Source organism: Scophthalmus maximus, chromosome 9 (genome assembly GCF_022379125.1).
Source record: "Scophthalmus maximus strain ysfricsl-2021 chromosome 9, ASM2237912v1, whole genome shotgun sequence".
In the NCBI taxonomy this organism is placed as follows: domain Eukaryota; kingdom Metazoa; phylum Chordata; class Actinopteri; order Pleuronectiformes; family Scophthalmidae; genus Scophthalmus; species Scophthalmus maximus.
Window position 1 is genome coordinate 14,170,001 of NC_061523.1, and position 17,698 is coordinate 14,187,698.

General features: G+C 42.3%; 1 protein-coding gene across 1 annotated transcript in view; it reads left to right on the top strand.

The window, feature by feature from the left end:
- LOC118319924 (neuronal acetylcholine receptor subunit alpha-3-like) overlaps positions 1-14,470 on the top strand; it is a 16,507-nt gene extending 2,037 nt beyond the window's left edge. Inside the window, exons 2-7 of the mRNA XM_035650658.2 lie at positions 8,140-8,279; positions 8,405-8,449; positions 8,530-8,639; positions 9,062-9,269; positions 9,645-10,658; positions 11,788-14,470. Coding sequence (XP_035506551.1) covers positions 8,140-8,279; positions 8,405-8,449; positions 8,530-8,639; positions 9,062-9,269; positions 9,645-10,658; positions 11,788-11,913 — 1,643 coding nt within the window. The 3' untranslated portion in view covers positions 11,914-14,470. The remainder of the gene's footprint in view (positions 1-8,139; positions 8,280-8,404; positions 8,450-8,529; positions 8,640-9,061; positions 9,270-9,644; positions 10,659-11,787) is intronic.
- The last annotated feature ends 3,228 nt before the right edge of the window (positions 14,471-17,698 follow it).

The window sequence follows — 17,698 nt, forward strand, 5'->3', positions numbered from 1 at the left end:
CATGTTTCATTAAATCTTCTCTGTGTTGTAAGGTGTCTGCCTGTTCTTCATTAGATCATTTTTACATTTTAGATTTTGAAGGTAGCTTAATCTCTGCAAAGCGAGTTGGCTGTAGCTTGGGTATCATATAATATAATTAGGTAAGCAGTAATGGTAGATTAGGAGGGTGGAATGATGTAACAAATAACAAACTTATACCTACAACAGCTTGGAAGAAATCTCCACAAGTAAATTTAGTGATAGCTTTGAGTATCATTTTCACCAGCGAGCGCCTTCATTTGATGTAGCTTGCTCTCGTGCAATGTCTACTTGTCTACCTGTCTCTCTGCAAAACTAAAATGCTGTTTTCATAGAAAGTATGCTTTAGTTTGGAACAGTACAGATGTCAGATTCAGTTCATAACTCAATCTAGAACCAAATATGTACTTTTTAGTGCCGTGTAAGCAGCACGTTCCTCGATTTGTTCAGCCACGCAGGACACCGGTGCTCATACCGAATACCCCTCTTCAGTCTTCTCATGTTCGCCCCCAAAGAAACAGAAACTTTTCCTGGGAATGACCCATGATGATACAGTGGGCTTTGGACAGAGGCTGTGAAAATGTTGTGACTTCCCGAGTGCAACAGTGAGTTTGTCCCAGATGTGGCACCCCCCCCCCCCCCGGTGGGAGCGGCACTAAGTGTCTTCGTATTGTCGCGCTCCGGTGGTCGTGTGAGAGACACTGGCGTCACACATGCTGCAACCTGACGCACACTCCCTCACTTCCCCTCTTTCATTTTCTCGTCGGCTGGAGAGCCACAGCTGACTGCTTTGTCACTTTTGCCCTTGAACTGGTCGAATTTCAAAAAAGGAACAGGAAAATGGTGCCGTGAAGGGACGGCGACGTCAACGCTCTTACGGCAGAAGAGATTTTCCTCAAGTGAGAGGACATCTATTGTCTCCTTGCAAGTCAGAGGTGGTTAACCTAACTTAAACCCAGAAAAATGAAAGGATTTCCCCCCCACTTTTCTCTTCCCCTCCAATCTGTCCTCTCCTGCCTTATTCCCTCAATCCCTCATTGGCTGTGTGGGCTCTTTTATGACTCTGAACAGGGGCTGCGTATGCAGATAAGTGTCTGAAAAACACACATTGACACACACACACTCCCAGTGGGGGTCCGATTAGTGGGCTTCAGAAGGAATTGTCTCCTGCCATCCAGGATCCAGTGATTTGTCCCTATAACAGGAGGAATTGCTGATCCTGCAAAACATAGGATTTGTAGTTTTTTAGTCAAAAATAGAATCTTTTCGGAGTAGCTTGGAGGTAGAGAGTGAGAGATCAGCACAGCGAGGGGCTGTTAGCTGGAGTGATGACTCTCAAAATTAAGTCACAGCCTGGGGGATGGATTGTGGTGCACATCAGCATATTTTCCGGACAGGATAGGTTCCGTCACGTTTGATGTTGAAATAAGTGGAACTGGATGATGCATTCACCACATCACAACATCTTACCTGCATCATGCTGATCTGATCCCTATTGTGTTTCAGGCCTAAATCTTTATCTCACTTGTCTTTGCATTTTAATGGTCTGCATCTGTGTGTTGAGAGTGTAAAGAGACTAAGACCTTCCAACCAAGAGAGATGAACGTGTACTACTATACTACTGCTGCTACTACTACTACTACTACTAGTCATCACAACTGAAATTTTAAATCAATGGAGGTTTTCGTATGGTTAATAAAGGGCAAAAATCTAAATTAGCATTTGAAAAAGGTTTATATCAGGCCTCTGTAGCCTTTAAGTCTGCCTGTATGAAGTTGTCTGCTGCCACCATCAAGCATATTTTCTTCTCTGCCAGACTAAAATGCTCTTCTGAGCTTGGAACTACAGAGCAGCTCTCCGGTTTCTCTCCCAGAAGCAATACAGTTGCATTAGAGTCTGACAGGCAATTATTGTTTATGTGTGTGTATATGTCACTGTGCGTGTGGCTTAGGGACTGTGTGGTGGCTTGAGGATCCTCTTAACACAATTCTCGTGTGATTATTGTAACCAAACACCCCCCCCCCCCCTCTTCCCTTGTGCACATGTATGTGACCACAACAGGCAATGGCCTCTTTCCACTTCATCATGGATCGGTTTAAACCGTCATACTCCCCCGCTCCTCCAACCACCACCACACGCTCGTTCTGTCGCCTTTTCATAGACATTTTCCTCCAGACAGCCATGCTGTCTGATTCCTCTTGGACATCCTGTTCTACAGTGCTGGCTACGAACTGAGTCACGCTTCAGCACGGAAGGGGACATGGTGTGTAATAAAAAGCTACAGATGAGGTTGAGCAAGAAACCACACATGGAGGACAGGGATATCCAAACATTCTCCCACATTGCTCTTCCATACTACTGTTAATTTCTTCTGTTGTCTGCACCAAGACATGAACATCAAGTTCTGTGAGTTGCTCCTCCATGGATATAGGACTTATTTTCCATGCACATCCTATAGATAGTCAAGGCAAGTCAAGACCTTGAACTCTTTCATGTTCCTCAAACAACTCCTTAACCTTTTTTTTCCTTTACATTTGCAACAATGTTTGACTAGGTGATGTGTCAAAGTAACATCCACATGAATGGACGCACACTCAAAGTTTATAAGCAGACTAAAGCATCAGAGACTCAGTCCCATATGCATCAAACTGCCATGCATTAAGCTTTTAAGCTTGTTTGGAATATTTTAATATTTGAACAGAATGTTCATGCGACGTAACATTGACTGTCTTTACTGTACATATGGCAATAAATGACCCTTGAACTCTTGAACTCAGCCATCACCACAGCAGCTCCTCTGTGTGATTGGACCACATGAAGTAGTCTTGACTCCCCATGTGCATCAATGAGCTCTGGCTCAACATATCAGCTGACTGTTGGAAAATGTTGGAATGTCTGAAAATATATGGGGGAAACCATAGAATTGTGCCACAAACGGCAAAGAGCTTTTCAAAATCTTGAACTGAAAGTGATTCAGTAGATGCTGTTAGCCCAACATGCACGCTCCTGCCTCGCCGCAGGAGAGAGAATCAGTACTCATCACTCAGGATCACTGACTGCTGTTCTTTGAAAGCCACCACAACCTTCCACTCTACACAGATACGGTCTCTGAGTGCAGAGTAAGAGTGCTGCTGTGTGCTATTACATTTCCATCTCCTCCTGCAAATAAGCAAACATGATTTAATCTGTCAATTTGCAGTCTATTTTTCTTTTTCCCTGCTGTTTCCCTATTTCCTTGTTAGACGCCCGACTGTCTAGGGGACCACCTTATCCATCACAGATGCACTGTTCTCTCTATGTGATTTACTTTGCACCAGTTAATATAGATGAACAGCCGGCCAAGCTCCTTTTCAAGAGCCAGGAGAGTGAGTGTGCTCGCCCCTTTAATGACTTTACACACAGGTAATGATGACAACATAGAATCAGTGAAACTAAAAGAAACTAACTTCTATTCTAGGACCAGGTAAATGTGAACAGCCCAACACCAACATTTTAGACAGCTAAGTATGCAACACGTTAGTATATAGACCGACAATAGAAACAGGTTGTCATTTCACAGGCCTTAACACAGTGAGAGCCAATATTTTTGCACAGAAATAGAAAATTCCAATAAAAGTCATCAATGTTGGTTACCAAACATGAAAAGAACATAACACTCACAGCCATTGCTTTCTAAAGGATGCACCCAGCGGATTACTTTGAATTCAAAATGAGAAACTGCAGAAGAAACCAGTTTTCTGTTGTTATCACATCCTGCTTCCCCTATCTTTCTGAGTGTCAAAATAAAAGCTCCACAATCACGTGTACAACACAGCAATACTATACAACAGCAATATTGTGATCATCATTAAAGGCATCACAATAGATTTTTGTTCTGAATATTTATCCTAAACATGTTATTGGACTGGGCTAGTTAAACATAACAGTTTCCTTGTTAAAATAATTTTACATTTGGAAAAATTGTCAGAATTGACCTACAATATCTAGAATAATCTGACTTCTAAACTCCCACAGTACATCTTCCCAGAAGAAAGCACGGAGGCAAGGAACTATTGAATTTCATGCATCAGTGAAGAAAATCATATGCTGCTCAGAGAGAGTCAAATCAAAGGTGAATGGACATACATAAATAGGAACGTGTGCGTTCACACAGGCGCATACACACACACACACTCGCGCTTATACGTGTGCCCTCACACATGAAAACACACATTTGTTAATACGTGCACCATATGCTTTGTGGGATAGTCACAGCACATGCACTAATCACCGTGGATCCTCTTGTGCGTCATTCAGCATGTCACGGTCAGGCCATCAAAAACCCTGGAGAGCGAACGCTATCTAGCTTCTTTCTCCCCGTCACTTTGCTCCCCCTATCTCTTCTCTCCACTCTCTCGCTCTCCGTGTCTTTGTATCTCTTTTCCATGCGCTCACACACACTGACAGCGGTGTATTATTGGAGGGTAATTAGTTCCCTCAGAGTGTCCACCGCTCGCTCCCAGGCTCATCCTGTTAAGCACATGCCTGATCAAAGAGCTCCTCTCCGGCTGTGGGTTTTTCTGCAGCTTTAGGCTCCTGCGGCCACCAAGAGATAGACCCTCTGCTTGGCTTGCTAATGCAAAATCAATGTGGCTTTATAAGGGTGAAATGCACGACTGCTTGACTTGGCTTCATCCGAGTCAGAACAGAGGCTTGTCACTTTGTTAGAGCATCAGGAAACAGCGCACGTCTGGTTAAATGGAAGACGACTGTCGAGCTGCTTTCACAGGCATTTTTTATCATCCAAGTCAGATACAGCTTTTTTCTACAATGATTAAAAACTTCGTAAAGCTTGACACGAGATTAAAGACAAGACACATTCCCTTGATGATGATGGTTTCTGGAAAAATCTTTTGACAACCATAGTGTTCCGTTTTTAACCATGCTATTGCTGTAACTGTGGTACAGATGGTGGTGGTCCGTCCAATACTTGAATCCCACTTTAAATATGTCAATTGCTAAAGTGTATGGGAAATCAGTTGATGTATCCAAATCACTATGGTGATACTTAGACTCTGATTCCTCAACTTCTCACTTCATCTGGTCATCTAAAACTAATGACTGTACTTAGCGCTAGTTGGCAATGTTAGCATGCTAAGACACTGATAGAAGTTGGTGAACATTTCAAATACCTGCTAAACATCTGCATATTACAATTGTCATTTTGAGCATGTTAGCATGCTGTCATTAGCATTTCGATCAAAGCTTTGCGTTTGCTTAAATAAAGTCTTGGGGAGCTTCCGACCGTGACTCTCAGACTTGAAACATTACATGAGCATTAAAGTTTGAAGCTTTAAGAACCTATTATTTTGTAATGATGGTAACTCCACAGCTGGATCAGGTGAAATTTCACGAGCCTTTGATTTTAACTTTAACTCAATCACTGCAGGAGGGAAAGTGTATTTGCTTAGAGGAAGACTGATCTTCATAAATTATCTTTGATCGCCCGTCACTTCATCATGCACGCACATTATGCACTCCACACCCATGAAATCCTTACATTAAATGACAGGGAGTGTGGTAACCGGTTGAAAGTCCTGTGCAGCGTCAACTGAGGTGAGAGTGCAAAGGTTATAATTAACTTCCTTTAAATTAAGGTTACTTCAGTGGCAGAGTAAAGACGGGGATTAAGGGAGTGACTGTGCCAACAGATGAAAAAAAAATGACTTGGCTTTCCTTTTTTTTCAGTCACAGTGAACAAAAGGTCCAATTAATTGACTGATTTTAATTGCCCTGGTTTCCCCTCAGCCAATTAGAGGCTTAAACAAGGTTCTGGCAGTGCAGCGAATCAGGGAGCAGCGGGCAGTTTTAAGGCAGGTACCAAGAGCTGAACTTGTCTCTGGAGAGAGGTCTTTTCATTAAGCGTAAAGACTCGGCTCACCTCTGCCGTTGACCTCAGAAAACTTCTACAGAGTTCTGAAGCCACTATAGTGTAATGTAACTTTTTTTTACCCATACAGTGGAGTACGGAGCTCCAACTGACAGCTTTTAGTTTTATTTTGTCAGTTAATTTATTGGAATAGTTTTGCATTATTAAAATGAGACAATCAGCTTTCGGGAAGTTTTTCTTCCCATCAACTACTAACTCTCATGAGGGTGGCGACCCCTCATGCATGATCAGACTGGTGATTCTGATGAAAGCAATGCAGCTGAAAATGTTTGGTGCGATAAACATAACGGGAAAAACAATTCAGCACAACCTGATTTTAATTTATCTCAATGGGCTTCAGCTTCTGCTCCCACTGGTCTGCACCGTGGCGTGTGAGGTTCTATCTGAATCTGTAATCAAGTGAAATAATGGGGATTAATTAAGCCACTGCTTACTTCTAGATTTTGCTGCAGCATTCTTTCCGTTTTAAATTTTGACCTTCATGTTTAATGAGATATTGTTTGGAGTCGTGTGTTAGCTTTTTTGTTGTTGTTGCACCAGATGTTGGGATTATATAAGTGCCGTGAGTGTTTTAGAGATTAATTGTTTAGCTCGGTTAAATGAGTCTATCCCTGTTTAGTCCACTGAGATTCTAAATCAAAATTGGTGTGAAAATATGTGCTTTAACACTGATTCTGTAAAATTATTGTTTGGGCTGTAGCATTCTTTGATATGCTTCAAATCAAGATATCCCCCGAAATAAACAAACAACGGACAAAATAAAATTAGGTAGTAGGTCTCAATTGTGAACACAGAGCAAATGAACAGGTCTCGCAAAATGAGAAACAGACAGACTGCAATCTGATATGTGCCGTATGTCTGCGAGATATCCACTTGAGTGTATTCCCAACAGCAATAAATGGGAGAACTGCTTTATGGCTGTATGGACAGTGAACATGAAATATTAGTTTGAGCATAGGTTCTTAAAAAACATTTTTTATTAAAGAGATTGCATGTGGACTTTCAGTAAGGACGGCCCCAACTGTACGTCTATGTTCATTCTCATTTTCAAAGTCTATATCTCCACAGACAACTGCCTATTTACAGTAACATCATTCTTACCAGCCATTCTAACTTTGTTCCAACTGTCTGCAAGAAGTTATTATAGTTTACTGTATATTTCCAGGTCATATTTTTTAAAAAGTTGATTTGCTACTAATGTTTGCGATGAAAGATATTTCAGTTATTCTCTTTGTGTCAGTTTCATGATGACATACAAAATATTAAGAGATGAAAATGATGCAGATTAAAAATATCAGTTTTACATGCTTCTGGTTTGTGGAGCGTCAACTGACTCGCACGGAAAGAAAGTGTTCCATTAAAGGACCATGTTTTATTTAGTTGTTGTCAAGGAAACAAACCTTTTCAGTGTATGGGGCTATTTGTGAGTATATGGGTTCTGCCCCATTCGACCTTTTGGTGAAGCACATTCTCGTCCATCTCTGAAATGGTTCACGCAGCCTCGCTAAGTGCAAGTTTGATGGTTTGGGACTGTGTCGGCTAATGTGTGCATCACTTCTCGACTTGAAAGCTCCAGTTAGATGGGAGAGGTTGACCTCTGCTTTTCACATTGTTTTTGAATTTGTTATTAATTCTCTCAGTGTTTTTACTTTGACATAATTAATCAGTCAGTTCAAAACAAGGGGGCCGACTGTCAATATGTCTAAAGGCTGACATGGAAAAATATCTAAACTCGCAGGTGTCCTGTGTTCAGTTGGCCAGAAGGACAGTGTTATCGGGGATAGATGCTTTGGGGCCACCACAGTGTGTCTGAGGTGGTGCTGGTGGCGTGAGTGTGTGCTGTCCCAAGTGAGGCAGCATTTTCTGCTTGGACAGTCATGGATCTATGTGCCAGGCCAGGCCGCAGTGTTACCAGTTGCAGTTTTCTACAATATAACCTTCAGTCCAGCCTCACAAAGGACAAAAACACTGGAGCAGACACACTCATTTTTGACTTAGAGCATTTAGTCTTTGGGAGATTTAGCTTAGTTTTGTAATCATGCAGCTGAAAGGCCTCTAATAACAATCTCTGATCTCTCACAACCTTCACTCCATCCAGGGCGAAAAAAATGGTAAAAGGTTAATTTCAGGTAAAAACAGTATTACTACTTCTACTACTTCTTCAATGTCCCTGCTCTCCTCTGTGTCACTAGGCTGCTATTCATCCAAAGGAGAGGACAGATTATTTCGGAGGTTGTTCCGCAGGTACAACCAGTTCATCCGACCAGTGGAGAATGTATCTGATCCAGTCACAGTGGAGTTCGAGGTCTCCATGTCTCAACTGGTCAAAGTGGTAAGAGTAGAGATTCTTGTCTGTAAACAAAGAAATACCACATTTTTATAAAAGCTCGCGGATCGTCCTTTCATCTAGATTCCTTTTCGCTCTGCTGACTCGTTTGTCCCTTTTTGTCCTTACAGGATGAGGTGAATCAGATTATGGAAACTAATCTGTGGCTGAGGCATGTGAGTGATGTTCACCCCACGTGAGATCTCTGCCACATTAGTGAAGTGAATTACGCAAAACCTTTTTTTCAATCTTTCAGGTGTGGAACGACTACAAACTGAAATGGGCCCCGGTTGACTATGATGGAATTGAGTTCATACGAGTTCCTTCCAATAAAATCTGGAGACCAGACATTGTTTTGTACAACAAGTAAGTTTTTGTTCACGGGCGGTAAGAGGGGAAGAGCTAATATTCTGAGAGACACAACCATTGTCAAGTTTTTTTTATTTTGTTTTCTCAAGTCAATTTTCTGTGACTTTCTTTCTTGGCGAATAAACTTTTAAATAGAAATCATCTGTCATAGGTAATCGCATATTAATATGTGAATATACAAGTTGTGCTAATTTCTATAAGTAGCTTAGCTATAGCTACCCCAGATGACTTTGGCAGCAACACCATGATGTGCGCAGCCCTCTAGTTTAATTTCACCTTATTCTTTCCTTCTACATGCTAATGATTTTTATATTATAATCATTTATTTATGTTCAGCATTTCCTGACATTTCGAGTTGAATGTTGTAATGGCCTTGAAGTAAAATGACATTTACATCTCCTTGAAAACATCTCTCTCAGCGCTGTAGGTGATTTCCTTGTGGAAGACAAAACCAAGGCTCTGCTGAAATTTGACGGCACCATCACCTGGATTCCTCCGGCTATTTTTAAATCCTCTTGTCCCATGGACATCACCTACTTCCCCTTTGACTACCAGAACTGCTCCATGAAGTTTGGCTCCTGGACCTACGACAAGGCCAAGATCGACCTGGTGCTCATTGGCTCAAAGGTCAGTGGGTCTTTCTAGGTCACAAGGGGAGGAATCCTGGCCATTTCATATTTACTGTACAGCGTTTAGCTTTTTTGGGAATTAGAATTTCATCCTTCAGGATAACTTCATACAGTAATTCTAAAAATTTTAGAACACATTTGTACGAAGCCACAAATACATTTTTTATGTTATCATTTCTTTTCTTCGATTCGGGAGAAAAGTGAAATCTCCTCATCTTCATGTCATAAAACATTTAATGAGGCATCAAAGTTTACAAATGACTATTTTTGAACATGTTGAACTTGAACCACAGTTCTTAACTTTAATCTAACTTGATTTTGAAACAGAAACTGTGAGACCTAAACCTAACTTCTCACATTTGCATCTCCCCAGGTGAACCTGAAAGACTTCTGGGAAAGTGGAGAGTGGGAGATCATTGATGCACCAGGTTACAAGCATGACATCAAGTATAACTGCTGTGAGGAGATCTACCCGGACATCACCTACTCCTTCTACATCCGCCGCCTGCCGCTCTTCTACACCATCAACCTCATCATCCCCTGTCTCCTCATCTCCTTCCTCACAGTGCTGGTCTTCTACCTCCCGTCTGACTGTGGCGAGAAGGTCACCCTGTGTATCTCCGTCCTCCTCTCCCTCACCGTGTTCCTGCTGGTCATCACAGAGACCATCCCTTCGACGTCACTCGTCATCCCTCTGATCGGCGAGTACCTACTCTTCACCATGATTTTTGTCACGCTCAGCATCGTCATCACTGTCTTTGTGCTGAACGTCCACTACCGCACCCCCATGACTCACACAATGCCGGAGTGGGTGAGGGCCGTATTCCTCAGGGTGCTGCCCCGGGTGATGCTGATGAGGCGGCCTATCGACCAGGGCTGCTCCTCCCCTGCTATTACAGCAGGGACAGGAGGAGGAGGACAAGCAGGGAGCAGAGAAGGGAAAAAGAAGAGAAAAAACAGCATAGGAGGAGGAAGTAGCACAGGAAGTGTGATTATTGGCGGTATTACCGGGGGTGTGGCCTGTCCACCGCTGGATTGTGGCGCGGGAGGAGGAGGGACCTCCTCAGCAGGTGGTTCCATGAACTGTGTGGAGTACGGCGAGATGAACCGTGACAAGAATCGAGACATGAACAGGAGGTGTCCTTATAGAGGCAAGGAGGTACCGACTCCTGTCCCTCCCTCGATGGTACCCCCTCCTCCTCCCCAGGCGCCCCAGAACCAGGGTCCACAGGAATCTGAGCTGCCCAAACTGCCCAGACCCCTGAATGCATCGTCACCTGTCAACGCTGTGGTTGCCTTCTCTGTGCTGTCACCTGAGATCAAGCAGGCCATCGAGAGCGTGAAGTACATCGCAGAGAACATGAGAACTCGCAACAAGGCCAAAGAGGTACCTGAACAAGTATTGTTTCATGGAAAATTATTGTTTGTCATTTATTTAGGAAACGATAGCAGATGATTTCATCCTCCCACGGATATAAACTCTCTCTCAGCAGCCAATTTATAAAAGTATGATCCCCACCTGTTGTGTGAGAGAAAGCCTTGTCCTTTCATGGTAGTCCTTACGTGAAAGAAGTTGTTTAAAGGCCTTTTGTGACTCTGAAGGGAGAAGTGTGAAATCTGATGACGAGACATCACCTGAGTCAGTGTCAGCTGGGTCTGAAGACTGCATATATGAAAATGAAAAAAATGTAGAAAGAGGTGAGCTTAGCAGAACTCATCTCTGCTTGAGGGAAGTGGCTCGAGGCCACAAGCTGCAAATATCATCACAAGCCTGAGACAGAGGAGTGTGTTATGTAGGCGGCAAGACAAAAATGAAGAATATATGGTATAAGAAAGGCAATATTCTACTGCTATGAGTATTACTATTACATACTTCTAGCTCCGAGACGCATAGAAGGACACAATAGGGAAAGACACAATCTCCAGGCCAAGGCCAAACCAACGGCCACAACACACAACTATACTGCGTGTGTTATCTGAGTGTGTGAATTTCTACCTGGCTTAGGAAATGGTGTGGAGACCATTTAGACGGAGCTATAAAGGGAGTGTAAAGCTGCTTGTTGGTTGCAGATGCAGGGCTTTGTTAATGCCTCCTGCACACCCTGGATAGTCCTGATATGTTTGTTACCTCAGCTCCATCTTTTCTGAGCAAAGCTGAGATCCTTTTTTTTTTTGAGGCATGTAGAATAGCCTCCCCTATAGGCACATAATGGCATTATGGTGAGTGTAGCCATGATCCTATTGTCCACACCTGACTGTGTGTACACACACACACACACACACACACACACACGCTGTACAACAATAGCCAGATGCCTGGTGGTTTCAGGCTCTTTCTAAACACAAACACGCACACTTCTTATTGCCAACAGTTGGACCCTTTCTATAGATTTCACAGTTGCAATTGAGCAAAGGTCGCTGTAAGTGTTTTAAGGACGAGAGAGCAGTGCTGTTTCATATGAAGTTCACTCACACACACACACACTCTAAACTCCCTCTCCCTTCCCTCTCCTCAGGTGGAGGACGACTGGAAGTATGTTGCCATGGTCATCGACAGGATCTTCCTGTGGGTTTTTGTGACAGTGTGTGTGCTGGGAACTCTGGGACTCTTCCTCCAGCCGCTCATCAGCTTCTTTAAATGAAACACTTGTCTTTGCTCCGTCTCTTTCTCTCTCTCTATCTCTCTCTCTTTGTCTACTTCTGTCCATCTCCGTAACACACTTGAATTAGTATCGGAATTATCCTTCCTGCAGCTCCTTCACGTCAAACACTGGACTGTCTTCTTTCTCCATTTCTGGCTTATCTCTCTGACCCGTGTCTGTCTCCTGCTCTTCTCTGGGTCTATATCATCCACCATCATTTCTAGCGCTCAGATGTGTTTCCTCATATGACTTAACCGCATTTCCCCATCCCTCCCCCTTTCTTGCCCTGTCAATATGCATGCAACGATGTTATGCAGTCTTCTCCTCTCATTCGCTGTTGGTTTCTTTCCGGATATTTTTTTATCACATCTGCACTCCTCCTTTTCTTACTCTGTTTTTTCTCTTCTTTCTCTCTCCTTTGAGACTTGCCTACAGCTTGTCCCCCATCGTGCTCACACTTCTCTGAATTTACATCCTCTTTTTATTATCACCATTATTATATCCTTTATTTAACCAGCCAGGTACTGTAGTGTCATTGAGGTTTCTTTTTTAAGAGTGATCTGGCCCAGAGAGCAGCACAAACAATGTTACAGCAATAAACACTAACAATGAGACAAAGAGACAAATACAACTGTCACACACCATAAATGAGTAAACATAGTATCCAGTTAAAATGCATTTCTGGATCAATTTCTAAAAAAGATAATTCTAAAATGAAAATTTTGAAATGATCACAATGAACAAGCGTCCGAAATCCCTGATAATAATCATCTCTGAATCTTTCAGGACCTTCTGAACATTACTGCAGGGCTAAGGGGCAGCACATTTAAAGCTTTATTTAATTATATTCTAACGCTGGGGACCAACATTTGTAGGATATTGTGAACGCAGGCCATATATTTTCACATGTATACACATGGATGTCAAAAATTTGCCATCTAGCAGATTTCCACAGCCATTGATAAAATGTAAAGCACAATGGTATACATTATGTATCCAACATCTTAAAGTACTGGTTACGATTATTCATAGACAGCACATCACCGCAGTGCAATAAATAAATTGTTGAAATCTGTTTCCGAGGAACAGGATTTATTGAACATTGTCTTCTTCAATGTATCAAATTGCCAGGTAATTATTTAAAATTGTAACTATTGTAGAAGAACATGTAATCACTTAAAAGAACAACCTCAACACCTTCATGCATTTTTCAGTAGCACTCTGCCATTTTAAGTCACTGCAACAAAGGCAATACACATTTGAGGACCGTGGACCAGTATGTCCCTTTATAATTTCTAGATTAAAGAAAACGACGTAACTATTTTTTGATATCTGATAATGGTTTGTTCAGTATTGTGATGTAGGTAAGGTAAGGTAATGTAAGGTATTTGATGGCAGCCATATTTCTCTTCAGAATGGTTTTCTTGCTTGTCAAATCATCTCTATATTTCCCTGTACATACATTTGTAAAATATAAGTTATGCATGACTTCAGAGAAGGAAACTATGGCTGTACACCCTTCATGGTGATGATGAGGTATTTTTTCACGTGGCCACACACAAGTATAATTATGCACCGCACATAAATTCATCACCGTATCAGTACAAACTTACAATGTAGAGATGAAACAGTGTACAAATTTCATATGTCGATTATTGAGACAAACGCAATCACAGTTATCAGAATAATCGCAGTATTGCCTAGATGTGCTGAAGGTTCTGACACACAATCTGAAGTAATTTCACCAAGTTTCATATTTGAATAATATATTTAGTACTAATAAAATTATGAATATATCCAACACCACATCAAATGTGCACAATTAACATTAAGGGAAGAAAGGCTGTCCATACAGAACCTTTTTCTTTTAAAAAAACAACACAACCACTATAAACAAAGCAGTTGGCATATAAAAGCAATACAACTCTATGTAATAAAATCCATCCATGTCTAATGTTGATGATATAGAAAATCACAAGACTTCGTATGAGTTCACCGATTGACTGAGCTTCAGACAAATACTAATAATGATGTCACACAGTTAGGCTGGGAAATCGGGGGAGGGAAAGTGAACTGGTTTGAACAGCAGTGTTTCCTCTACCACTGTCTTGAAAGAAACCAAAGGAAAAAAATAAGATTTAAAAAAAAACCAACCTGATTTCTGTTTCACTCAGGATAAAATATCAGTTTTTGTTAAACACATGCAATGCGAGCAGCAGTTGCTAGTGGTGGTTACAGTACTACAGCAGCAGCTCTCCTGTTGTCCCAGTCCTTCTGCTGTGGTTTTACTACACATAACAAATCCAATGGAGACCCACCTACTTTGGTTGATATCAACTTAACTGCAACGGTAATTACGGCAATTAAAGGTTGAAGTGGTACTACTAACCGTCAGGAATTTCACCATGGTTTACCATTGATACCGGTAACTGTTTCATCCCTATCACAGTGTGAAGAAACTCTTTGAATTGCACAATGTAGATTAAACTTGTAAAACGACCTAATGGCCAAACTGTCTCAAGTCATTTCTCCCAATAAAGAAGTTCCTGGACTCAAACTCTGCCTGAGATTTTCCGTGTGATCTTTGTGTTTCCTCAGCTGTTAGGCTTATATAAAAATATAAAGGTGGAGACTCTGAATTGAATGTAATTCTGTCTGTGTGGCCATGTACCCTGGCCCTGGAGAACACAACATGAGTGTGTATACAGTAGCAGATCTAGGGACAGTTACGTTGGAGAGATTTTTCTTTTTTCCTGTGAAGTATGAAGAATGGTTTTATATCCACATCTCACAGGGTAATTACTTACCTGTGGAATTAAAAAACAGATGCAAACAACAGGGGGGGAGTTGAAATGATGCTGGGGAAGGAATGCAAGGGGAATGAGAGCGAATGGGTGGAAAATATGTTTGAACCACAGAGTGTAAATGTAGAACAATAGGTCATCAGAATGGGTCAGTTGTTCGCGGGCACTGGCAGCTTCAAAAATACATAATATAATTTTTTTAAAATTCAATTGTTGAGCCTGGTCTGAAAATAAAAAGGTACAAATGTTTTCCGTCATCATTCTACACTCAATGTCCCATAATTACAAAGTGAAAACTGAATTTTAGAAAGTTTAGCTGATTCATTCAAAAGGAAAATCTCATACCGACCCAAGTATTCAGCCCCTTTGCTATGAAACATCAAGATTTAGCTCAGCCCATTTCCACTAATCATGTGTCAGATGTTTCTGAACGCTGACGGGAGTCTGAGTGTGGTAAATTCAAGCCTGGAGGTGGAAGACGCGGCCCGCGGAGCTCAGGGACAGGACTGTGTTGAGGTCCATGGAAATATGAGTGAGGATGTGTATTGCTCAGTCGCTCGCACACAATTCTTCACTGAGAACCAACCTCCGCAGCTGAGCCTCACAATTACACGACTCTCATCGTGGTCAGGTGGACATGATTTTCGGATTAGGCATCACTCAATGAGTTTGTAGCTGCTGGTCACAAAGAGAAACTGTGACGCTGGCGAGGGAGCAGAGGATTGTGGGATTGGAGCAATGTGGCAGTGTAGCAATTGCTGAAACAACAGTCTGGCAACAGTTATCACAAGACAGTTCACACACACACACACACACTAATACACGTTGGGAGAAATGTAAACCCCGAGTGGCACAAACTCAAAAGCCAAAAGCACAGCGAAGCATTTTTTTTTTCATTTGAAGCTCCTCTCCTTTCTGACACATCCCTCTTTCCCTCCCTCTGTCGAAGGTCATGGGTGAGTCTGAATGTGCCTGTCAGCTGACACACACACACACACACACACACACACACACACTGAAAGTTCAGCGTGGTGAAGGAACAAAATGTAGCCGTTTCCCCCTCGAGTCAGCTTGGAGTCTGACTCTGGCTTTGCGTCGGCCCACCCTGTGGCTACCAACAACTCAATAGCTCACACTTAATCCCCACTTGTGTGCACTGAATGAGCGTGTGCACAATTCTGTGTGTGCGTATTTGCACTGTTCAAGAAGGGAGGGGGGAGATTACACATGTCACCTGAGGAACTGAGAGCGAGAAACACAGAGAGAGAGGGAGAGAGAGATAGTAAGAGTGTGAGTTTATGTAGGCCATAACGGTATGTGCCCTCTTCGGCATGGCGCTCGCTACATGCGGATTATGGGATGGATGGAGTCTAGTTATAAATATGGAGATGCAGCAGCCATACAAAAGCCACACGTGACATCTCATCAGTCTCGGTCTGCTGCCTGCCAGGGTCACATCAGCACCTGGCTGCCGCAGAATGAAGAGATCAGCCAGAGAACCGGCCTCTCCAGTCAAACTTGGACAGAAATTGTATGATGCGTCCAATTTTTACAAAATGGCTCTCCTTCAGTTTATTGAGTTGCCCTTCAAACGTTTAACAGGGAATGAAATAATGGAGAGAAAGAAAAGAAGCTTGACAACACTTGATTCTTTTAAGATCTGCTTCACACCAAGGATCCCACTCCTCCCAAAAAAACTGCAGAGACGTCGCTCTTCAAAATTTTTAGGACGCCAATCATGCAATATTTTGAGAACGGCGCAGGGGTTTGCTGCTTCTCGAGAGCTGCAGACATTTTAATCTGAATTTGTAATGGTCTTGGGTATTTGAAAGCAGTGGATCTTTCTTGAGTGATTGGACTTCAAGTACTCGGTGGCAGCCTGAGCAGAGCAGAGCACAGCAAAGCTCTTGGTGCTAAATTGAGGGATAATACATTATTAAGCCAGCCACACGGATGAATATTTTACATGATTCCTCACTGTTGACAGCGTCTGCTAGCATGCAGCTCCTGGATGGCGGACTCGTCACAGCTCGTGCATCTGCAGGGTCTTATCCAATGCCGTTTGGTTGTTTTGTAATCAGAGATTTTGAAAAATAAATGACATAATTCTGTTACATGCTTTTCTTGTTCATCTTTTAAGCAATCTCACATGGGTCTCTCTTCATCCTTGTCTTCGTCTTCTTCTACATCGTTCTCTCTGTGTTTTACTCTCAGCTTTTAGGGGACCCAAGAAGCAATGAGGGGGCATCTGAAGGGGACGACCAGACCATACTGGCAAAGGTTGGGAATGGATTGTAGGGTGAGATGGAGGCATGACGCAGGAGGGCGGATGGTGAATTAGGGTAGTCGCTTGTGTCATGGTGGGGCAGAACGGTATGTGCCTGTGGCCAGTCAACCGTGGATAAGTAAAGGAGATTCTCCTCTAAATAATTCATTCCAGAGGGAGCCTTCTAAACACACACACACATACACACACACACACACACACACACACACACACACACACACACACACACACAGTCTGCTCATGCACATAAATGGCTGCTTCCTAAAGTAGAAAACTAAACACACGCATGCCCAGAAAGAGCAGGCTTCTAATTTTACTCTGATGAATATTTATAAACGGATGAAGACACATTGTCTTAGAACTAAGAAAGAGCATTTGGGTGGAACAACAAAAAAAGCCCGTGGCCCTTTTTGGGGGGTTTGAGAGCACAGAAAATGAAATCATAATATGCTCTCTAGGAGCGATATGCATTTCTCTGCTGCATAACATCATTTTTTTTTCGAGTGATCCGTACTGTCTGAAGGGAAGGGTGGTAAAGTGTTATTTTTGATATATGGGAGATTATAGAAAAATAGAATATAACTAGGAAGAGATGCAACATAGATCTTGTGTGACGTAACTTGCTCTCTGCCAAGATCTGAGAAAATTGAATGCAACCATGAAGCCAAGACTGACACACACCTTTTAACAGGTA